Source organism: Puccinia triticina, chromosome 17A, assembly GCF_026914185.1.
Source record: "Puccinia triticina chromosome 17A, complete sequence".
Lineage (NCBI taxonomy): Eukaryota > Fungi > Basidiomycota > Pucciniomycetes > Pucciniales > Pucciniaceae > Puccinia > Puccinia triticina.
The window spans coordinates 831,590-841,003 of record NC_070574.1 but is presented as its reverse complement, the minus strand read 5'-3'; the positions used below and the strand labels follow the sequence as shown (position 1 = coordinate 841,003).

The 9,414-nt window shown below is 44.4% G+C and overlaps 3 protein-coding genes across 3 annotated transcripts; all 3 read left to right on the top strand.

The window, feature by feature from the left end:
- Positions 1–680: 680 nt before the first annotated feature.
- PtA15_17A70 (uncharacterized protein) lies at positions 681–944 on the top strand (the record flags this gene model as incomplete). Its single annotated transcript, XM_053164575.1, has 1 exon — positions 681–944. One exon carries the CDS (start codon positions 681–683, stop codon positions 942–944), a length of 264 nt encoding a protein of 87 aa, XP_053028144.1.
- Positions 945–5,787: 4,843 nt separating this feature from the next.
- PtA15_17A69 (uncharacterized protein) lies at positions 5,788–6,348 on the top strand (the record flags this gene model as incomplete). Its single annotated transcript, XM_053164573.1, has 1 exon — positions 5,788–6,348. One exon carries the CDS (start codon positions 5,788–5,790, stop codon positions 6,346–6,348), a length of 561 nt encoding a protein of 186 aa, XP_053028143.1.
- Positions 6,349–6,383: 35 nt separating this feature from the next.
- On the top strand, positions 6,384–6,698 carry PtA15_17A68 (uncharacterized protein; the record flags this gene model as incomplete). The annotated part of the gene is made up of 1 exon (XM_053164572.1): positions 6,384–6,698. One exon carries the CDS (start codon positions 6,384–6,386, stop codon positions 6,696–6,698), a length of 315 nt encoding a protein of 104 aa, XP_053028142.1.
- Positions 6,699–9,414: the final 2,716 nt, after the last annotated feature.

Sequence of the window (9,414 nt, the reverse complement as noted above, 5' to 3'; positions counted from 1 at the left end):
GTTTCAGGGGGCAAGCGGCGGGAAGCGCAGGCGGAGTGTGCCGCGGGGACGCGGGGTCCCTTCGGGACCCTCCGTTCAAGAGGCAGTTAAGCTATGTTGGAGGCCGGGATGACCAAGGTGGTAAACTTTAATCATCTTAGTCTAGAGTTATGCATATACCAAACATTGTACATATATGCATAACTGCGGCTGTGCAGCTCTTGTACTTAGTCTAATCATTGCGCCCGGTACCGGTCCTCTCTTTTTCTTCACCAAGATTGGACCAATACTGAGCGTACATGAGCTTACCCGTGACGCATCTCTTTCCGTCAGGTAAGCGTAATCAATACCAAGATTGGACCAATACCGAGCGTACATGAGCTTACCCGTGACACATCTCTTTCCGTCAGATTTGCATTCACTCATCCCTGAGTGTCTTACAAGCTACACCACCGGGTCAATTGGAGTGGGAGTGCCGCGCACGGACAGGCGTAGATCTTCAACCTTCAACCCAATCAAACCTTGTCTTCCTTTGACGGACAAATCAACCAACCAACAATTGGCGATATCATTGTAAGTACCTTTCTTCACTTATAACATCAATGAGCGCTGATCACTCGCTCTCTTAAACACAGCCCAACCAGTCTTGTAGACCGCATTAGCTCGCCAGCAAAACCTCAGCCCACCTCTCCCCACCCACAATGGCCACACCGAGCGCTGGACCGGACGATGCGGATAATGGATCCAAGCAGTCATTCTTGGAACTCGCCCAACAAGCCCAGGCGGCGCGAAATCTAATCATCAAATCTAGGGCCAAGATAGAAAGTCATAAATTCAAAGAGGCTTACCTCAAGAGGAAAATTAAAGCTTCTGAGCAGCACAGTAAGGAGCTCGACCTGATCATCCACAAAAAACAAATAATAGCAGATAAATTAAAACAAAACTCAGAGATGCAGGGCATGTAAGCAAAAACTAGACATGATCCACAGCTACGAGATAACTGCTTGCTGACTTTCTTTTTCTTCTTTCTTCTTTCTTTCTCCTTTCCAGACTCCTGTAATGGAAGAGCCATAACCTGCAAAAGCTCCACCTGCGCCAAAGGAAGCCAGATCAACTGGCATGGGTTGCTACAAAAAAATGGAAAGGGCTGCAATTCTGGAGGAAATAGAGAATTTCTGTGTCTCCAAAAAAAATCACACTCTATCTTTGTCTTTCCAAACCACAAACAACACTTCAGCTAATTTTGAATGTTTCTGCCAAGTTGCCCTTAAGAAAAGAAGAATCAATCATCAAAAAGCTACAAGAATTTTGCCAGAATCCAGATGGTGTTGTTGAACATTTGGAAATCTATGTATTAGCGGTTGAATTCACATGTTCAACAACACCGTCTGGATTCTGGCACATTTCTTGTAGCTTTTTGATGATTGATTCTTCTTTTCTTAAGGGCAACTTGGCCAAAACATTTGAAATTAGTTGAAGTGTCAGCCTTAGAGCCAGCGCAGCTGGCCTAAAGTCTGCCTTTTATCTCCATTTTATACCTAAATGTGTTTATATCTTTTTATCCTTAAGAAATAAGGTTGTTTTGACTTCAGACTCTGATTTCTCATGCAATTTTGACCCTAGTGCTCACTGATCACTTTCCAATATCTCTACTCCTTCATAGAGTTTGTGGTTTGTGACATGCATGGGCAGCAGCGCCCTGTAGTCGCGCCTGAGCGCTCCAAACCACATGTACAGGTGTGATTATGTCATCCAACTTTGAAAATTTTCGAAGTTAGGATTCTCCATGCAGCTGGAGGATCCACAGACTTCAGCACACCAGAACCACAACCCAGATAACCCCAGGATCACCACCAAAGAGTTGACAACACTCCCAGTATACCTACCGTCACAGGCGCCTAGGATATTGACAGTAAGTAACCTCTTTCACTGAACCTTTTTTATCTCAGAGGTACAACTCTGTGTCTTGCTTGATCTGCTCTTTTCTGCTGGCCTTTGCCTTCTCTTGATCACAGGGCTGTCCCTCCATAGCCGCTGGCCTTTGCCTCTTCTTGATCACAGGGCTGTCCCTTCATATCTGTTGGCCTTTGCCTCTTCTTGACCAAAGGGCTTTCCCTTCATATCTGCTGGCCTTTGCCTCAATCTTGGTCACAGGGCTGTCCCTTCATATCTGCCAGGATCCCTCCATGTTTCTTTGGTGAGAGGATGCTGTAGCACTCTCTAGCACAGCTTGGCAGCACTCTTCTGAAGAGGTAGCATTGCCAGTGGACGTGCATTCCCACCTGAATAACCTTGAATATCTGCTCATCTTGATCCTGCTCAGTTTCTCTCTCTCTTTCTCTCTCTCTCTTATATTTGTATTTTTCTTTATCCATAGAAATTCAAATATTCCCCCCTTCTTTCTTGTGTCCTGCTGTCACTATAGAGACTCAGGCTCACATGAAGTGTTGTTTATGGTTTGGAAAGACAAAGACAGAGTTGAGTGTTTGTGATTTTCTCAGAGACACAGAACTTCTCTATTTCCTCCAGGATGGCAGTCCTTTCCATTTTTGTGTAGCAACCCATACCAGTTGATCTGGCTTCCTTTGACGCAGGTGGAGCTTTTGCAGGTTATGGCTCTTTTGTTTCAGGAGTCTGGACTCTGGAAAGGAGAAAGAAAGAAGAAAGAAGAAAAAGAAAGTCAGCAAGCGGTTATCTTGTAGCTGTGGATCATGACTTGCTGATACAATTAAAATTATTTATCCTGCATTATCAGAATAAGACTCAGTATAACCTATTAGGGGGGTTCACAATTGAAATTTACAAAACTTTGGGACACATTTTTATAAGGTGTTTATGAACATTTTTTTTAGAATTGATAAATTGCACTGATTGATCAGTACTACCTGCTGCTGTGCATTTTCCCCAAATTTTGAAGTTTTGTTCATAAAGGCCTTAAATTTGGCTCCAAAGTTTAGTAAAATTCAATTATGAACCCCCCTATTGGGAGAGGATTTATGATTGATTATTCAAAGGAATGGCTAATCCAAGTTTATTAAAGACACAGTTTTATCTGAATGGTAAAAAACAAGATCAAGGGTTCCCCCTATAAAATAACAAAAGAGAGAAAAAAAAATCAAGGGTTTCCCCTTATGTAAAACTTCCAAAATATGACCGCAATAATCTCCATACAACACCAGGGGAGATATGTTCCCACTCCCCAGGGAGTGCCAGAGCTGACTTTTATGTGAGTTTTGGTTGGATGTGAGCCTGATGTGGATTAGTAACTCATCCCCAAAATAGTAAATTGCACTGCAAGAAAAACTCTAGAAACTGCTTGCAGTTGAGATGCAAGAGCTCAAGGCAAGCTGTGCCTCATGCAAGAATCAAGCACTGGTTGATTCAATTTCCATGCACATTGCATAATTTATGCAAGAGGGAGTCTAAGGTACAAAAAACTGAGTAAAGGCTCCAAAATACTGAGTCGATACCTGTGCAAATTCCCCTTTCATGTGAAAATTCCCCTTTCATGTGCACATACCCCTTTCATGTGCACATACCCCTTTCATTTGGATATATCCCTTTTGTATGTATTGACCCCTTTCATATAAATGTGTACATACCCCTTTATGTGCAAATACCCCTTTCATGTGCATGTATCCCTTTCATGTGTGTGTATCCTTTTCATGTGCGTGTATCCCTTTCATGTGCGTGTATCCCTTTCATGTGAGTGTATCCCTTTCACAATGTGTACATACCCCTTTCATCATGCTTTCATGACCCTTTCATGTTTACATGTCCCCTTTGAGTTTTTTACATCCTTTTCAACCCTTTCATTATTCAGGTTTACATACCCCTTTGATGTTTACATATCCCTTTCATGTGCAAATACCCCTTACTGCACATACCCCTTTCATGCATATATACCCCTTTCATGAATACATACCCCTTTCATGCATACATACCCCTTTCATCATGTGTACATATCCCTTCTATGTGTTAATACACCTTCTCACATTCCCCTTTCATGTTTACATATTCCTTTCATATGTACATATCCCCTTCATGTGTACATACCCTTTTTATATTATTCTGGCTGGATTCAATGGCACATGGAGTGTTTTCTAAAAGAAAATAAAAGGGTGCTCAGGGGGATGCTCATTTGCAAGTTTGAACATTTTTCTCAGCCTACTGCATGAGCTCTACAGCATGTTAAGCATTGAGATGCTGAACAAGGTACAAACTGAAGGTGCACCAGCATGGAATTTGGGTGTTTGACTGCAGCTTGAGCTGAGGCTTGATTCAAGCTTGCTGCATCTCAACTGCAAGCAGTTTCTAGAGTTTTTCTTGCAGTGTTGGATGGAGAAGTTAGTGAAAAGTCAGTCACAATTGATTTGGAAGTCAACACAATGTTGTGTAGAATTCTTTTGTTTTCTATGTACAACTGTAGGAAGAAATATGATGAAATGATATTTCACCAAAGTCCAACTCATCAATTGCTCCTGTTTACTGATTTTTAAGGATAGCAAAGCAAAATTCCCATTCTCAAAAGCAATTCCTCCAAAAAAATGGGTTTCTTGTAATTCACATTATATGCCCTGATGTACAAAATTAAACTAAAAGTCGACTTGGTATTATTGGGTTTAGATTTTTGGAATGTGGTAATGTTGCAGTCATTGAAATTGATACCCATTTTCTTGGAAATGTGGGAATTAATTTGAATTTGGCTGATAAAAATGACAAAAAACTGTTTTAATAGGGTGAAAGTCTGAGTTCAGTCAAGGTTGGATTGTGGTGCCAATTCACTTTGGCCATATATCCTGTCCTCCTCACAAAAATGATCTAGTGAATTTTATATTTTTTTGCTTTTCAAAATTCACATGTGCACATGCAAGTTAACCTTTTTGCACTTTGCTAATAGTCACCCTGATGTACGCGCGTACATTGAGGTGGAAATATCACAGGATGGGCCTTTCACAGCCACATGAAAAGTAAAAAATTTGTTTTGAGACACCAATTGTCCTCCTGATGTACGCGAGTACATGAGGGGGAAAAAATCACAGGCTGGGCCTTTCACATCTCCATGGAAAGGACACACTGGTCATGGAGCCAAGAAAGGACTATATTCTGGATGAGTTCTGGATGAATTATAGATGAGTTCTGGATGATTTTTTGGCAAGTTATGGTTTATTTTAGGATGATTTCCAACTGATTTCCACGCTGACTTCCAGTCTTGTTCATACCTATTCAATATTGCTTTACCAAAGGCCTCCAGCACAGTTATGGAAAAAAGTTACAGTAAGGCACTCCCTGGGGAGTGGGAACATATCTCCCCTGGTGCAATAATCATTCAAAAAATAAAATCTCAACCTAGCCCCCCAACAACAGCAGAGCTGTGTACTCAGGCTCACCCCAAGCCCGCGTCTAGTGCGCGGGTCAAAAGGGATGGACATGAAGGCCCCCGGCCAGCAGCTAAGGCTACGGACCCGTGGGGGGCCCACTCTTTGCCCCTCAGACTGCGCATGTGCAACAGCGGAGGGGTTGAGGGCAATGGATAGCTGGAAGTGCAGCGTCTCCAATTGCCCTGGGCAATCAATAATCTCAAACACTGCCTCTCTTTTAAGCAGTTTGTCCTTCGCTGCGTTGCTAGACTCGCCGCCGCCATTCTCTCAACTCGCTCTGAATCAAATTCACCGTTACCCTTGCCATGAATTGTACATATCCATTGTTGCTATCTGCAACCCACCGCCACACCACCCTATCAACGCTGTGCACTAACAAACCACCGTGGTGCAACCTGTTGGCTCTGGCGAATCACATGATGAAGCAATGTGTGAGTCAATCGGTCTTGGGCTTGCCGTTGTCGGACGAGTTGTGCACAACATGGGTGGCCAGTTGCGGGTAGATTCAACTGTGGGCCAGGGCTCAAAGTTTAGTATCACCTTACCTTTTGTGGTCCCGAAGAACAAAAACTCGCGTGGCGCGACTTCTGATGATTCCGGCAACATGAAGTCGATCGGCTCGGGCTCATTGCTAAGCAAACACACCACCAAGATGTCATCCAGTCAAGGGAGTACCGGAAGCAACCACGGCTCTGGCTCAATGGGTACATCAAGCAGCGGGATCGATGAGATTGTGGACGCGATAACTGGCGAAAGTAGCGGTCGAAATTCCTCTGAAGCTCCATATTTGCCCCGCTTGACCAGCTCCTTCCAAAACCAAAACCAAAGCAAGCCGCGCAAGTCAATCAGCTTTGGCTCGACCGGAGGGTCCAAGGGTAGCGGAAGTTCGCATTCCCTTGGTATTAACATGGGTGGCGAGATGGCTCGTTGTTGGATCAGCTTGGCAATCAGAGCCTCTCTAGCAGAGGGCTGCACAAGACACAGATGAGGATGTCTCAAGCTACCCCCTCTTCGCCAAGGCAGATGACAACGGATCGGACGATCAAACTGCCTAAATTGCCGGCCCAAGAGGGCAGTTCAAATATGGAGTCCGCCAAGTCTGAACCCCTCAAGCCTTCTCACCCGCCCTCCCAGACATCTCCTCCAAAGCCACCAAAGGAGAAAAAGAAGTCGTCCCCAAAGACCAAACGGCCCTCCCTCAACGACCCCGGAGAATCCGGCTCAACTACGCTCACTCCCGCCCGCGCCAATCATCTTCTTCCTCCCGACCGTACTCGGCCTGTCAGTCCCGGCCCCGTCCAACATATCAGTGATTATCAGAAACATAGTCTTACATAAACGTAGAAACATATGTTGTGATGGTTGGTCCGTGCCTTGATTCTTCACGTCTTTCTTACACGAGGTCTGTTGAACTAATTTTTGCTCTGTGCCGGGACTTGGAAGAACGGGCTGAATTCAGCTCCTCGACAGCTCTGCAACGCACAAGGGCCAACCGACGCCCTTGACACCCGCGTCCACCCCACCAATCTCGCGCACATTCAGCTGTATGTCACTCAACGCGCGAGCCGACCAGTCCGCCGCCGACCCGCTCTTGCATCGCTCTCTTGTCTCAAGCTTTAACAAGCTCCCTCCCACCCACAACGCATCCTTTGGCTGTGAATGTGTCGCACCCAACAACAATATCAGGAAAATTTTGCTTGCCTGTCCCCATCACCCTTTCCCACTCACCCTCCACTTGAAGAGTTTGCTTGAGAAAAGTGATGCTCATGAAGTAGTTCTCAAGTCAGCCAAGCCAGTTGATCAAAAATTGTTCTTTTGATTGTTTCTTTCTGTATTCTCAAGATTATCTTGTTTTGCAGCCACATATTTATGAGAGGTCAGCAATTAGGCAGATGGTAAACAAAAGAAATAAAGAAAAAAAAAAAAAAAAAAAAAACACCAAAACCAACTGCCTGTGAGACAGCAAAGGAATGTCTTTTGTTTTTCAGTTATGTATCCAGGATCATACATGTTCCTGGAGAGGTTAGCTGTGCACAGCAGCAAGCATGAATTCTAAAGGTACCAGCCAAACTTTATGTGAGCCTGAGTCTCTATAGTGACAACAGGACACAAGAAATGGGGGGGCAATAGTTGGATTTCTTGGGATAAAGAAACTACAACTATAAGAGAAAAAGAGAAAGAGAGAGAGAAACCAAGCAGGATAAGGAAAAGGAGAAGTACTAGGTTATTCTAGTGGGAATGCACGTCCACTGGCAATGCTACTCTTCAGAAGAGTGCTGCTAATCTGTGCTAGAAGTGCTACAGCTTCCTCTCAGGAGGGTATCTGGATTAGATAAGTTTAATCCAGCCACAATTTTTTAGCTTCCTTCTGGATAGTCAAGGTTCTTAAAGGGAAACCTGAGGGACAGCCCTGTAACCTAGATTTGAGGCAAAGGCCAAGTGATAATAAGGGACAGCCCTGTGATCAAGATAGAGGCAAAGGCCTGTGGATTTGGAGGGACAGCCCTGTGATCAAGAAGGAGGCAAAACCAGAAGAAGGAGCAGATCAAGCAAGACACAGAGTTGTACCTCTGAGATAAACAAGGTTCAGTGAAAGAGGTTACTTACTGTCAATATCCTAGGCGCCTGTGACGGTAGGTATACTGGGAGTATAGTAGGCTCTTTGGGGGTGATCCTGGAGTTATCTGGGTGGTGGTTCTGGTGTGCTGGAGTCTGTAGATCCGCCTCAGGCAAGGGGGATCCTGACTACGAAAATTTTCACAGTTTGCTTATGTAATTTACATATGTACATGTGGTTTGGCGCGCCTGGTAGCGCTGACACGTCACAACTGCGCAAGTGCGCCACAACTCAATAACTCAGGGAAGGAGTATAGTTACAAGGAAGTGATAAGTTGTAACTAGGGTTAAATTTGCATGAGGAAACAGAATATGAAGTCAAAACAAGGTTATCTCTTAAGATGAAAAAGATATGAAGTAATTTATATGTAACAAAGGTAGAACAGGCAGCTTTTAGGTCAGCTGTGATGACTCTAAGGCTGACACTTTATCTCCAGTCATAATGTCCATATACAATCACCTTAGGGAACCTAAGGTTAGGGAACCTAAGGACACCTACATACAATTGAGCCCTCCTGCTATACCACCATGGCTGGGACACAAGTGCTCAAAGCTAAGAGATTCTGGGCTATAAGCAGGTCCTAGAAAATTTGGAATGATTAAAAAAATTCATGCTTGGGAAGGAATTATTTTTGGTGAAACTTTTCTATAAATGGATAGTTGTAATAGAGGGGGGCCAGCCTTGCAGGGAAAACCTGATGTGTCTCAGGGATATTGGATATATTTGTATGAAGTTACACTTGGAGGCTAAATGGGGGGGGGGGGGGGAATGAGATTTGAATGCCGGGGAGAAAAGGAGAGTAAATAGAGAAGGTGAGTCAACTGAAGCTAAATTTTGCAGCGGCGAAGCCGCCTTGACCTCTAGTAGACTATATGTCAGAATTGTGTAATAATAATCCAAGTTTATTAAAAACACAGTTTCACAGAAACTAGGTTCATGGGTTTGGCCTGCAATTTTCTCAAAAACCCTGCCGGCCTCCTTGCCACTGAAAATTTTAACCCCCAAACTCCAAAGGGCCTTGGGTTGACCCCCAGCTGGTGCATGAGCAACAGGCAAAAAGGGGCCAGTAGACTGCCCTCCGCCCAGGAAGTGCTGGGAGGAAGAGGGGCCAATAAGCAACTTTTGCCTATGCAAGCGCAGTAGGTCATGAGATCACCGGTCAATTGAATCAACAAGGGGACAAACAGAAACACCCTCCCCCAGCAGATTTATAGTTAGTCCTCCACAAACTGTTGCCTTTGTACACCAGCCACAACAATTCCAGCTACAGCAAACAAATTCATCATCCACTGTACACAACCAGCCCCTACCGTTACATGTATCAGCCGCCAAGCTGAACCCGTATCCACCAACACGTTACCACAAAACTGTATCCGCGGCATCACCATCCATTCTTGTAACGGCTGCCGCTACCCCGCACCGTGTCATCCACAATAT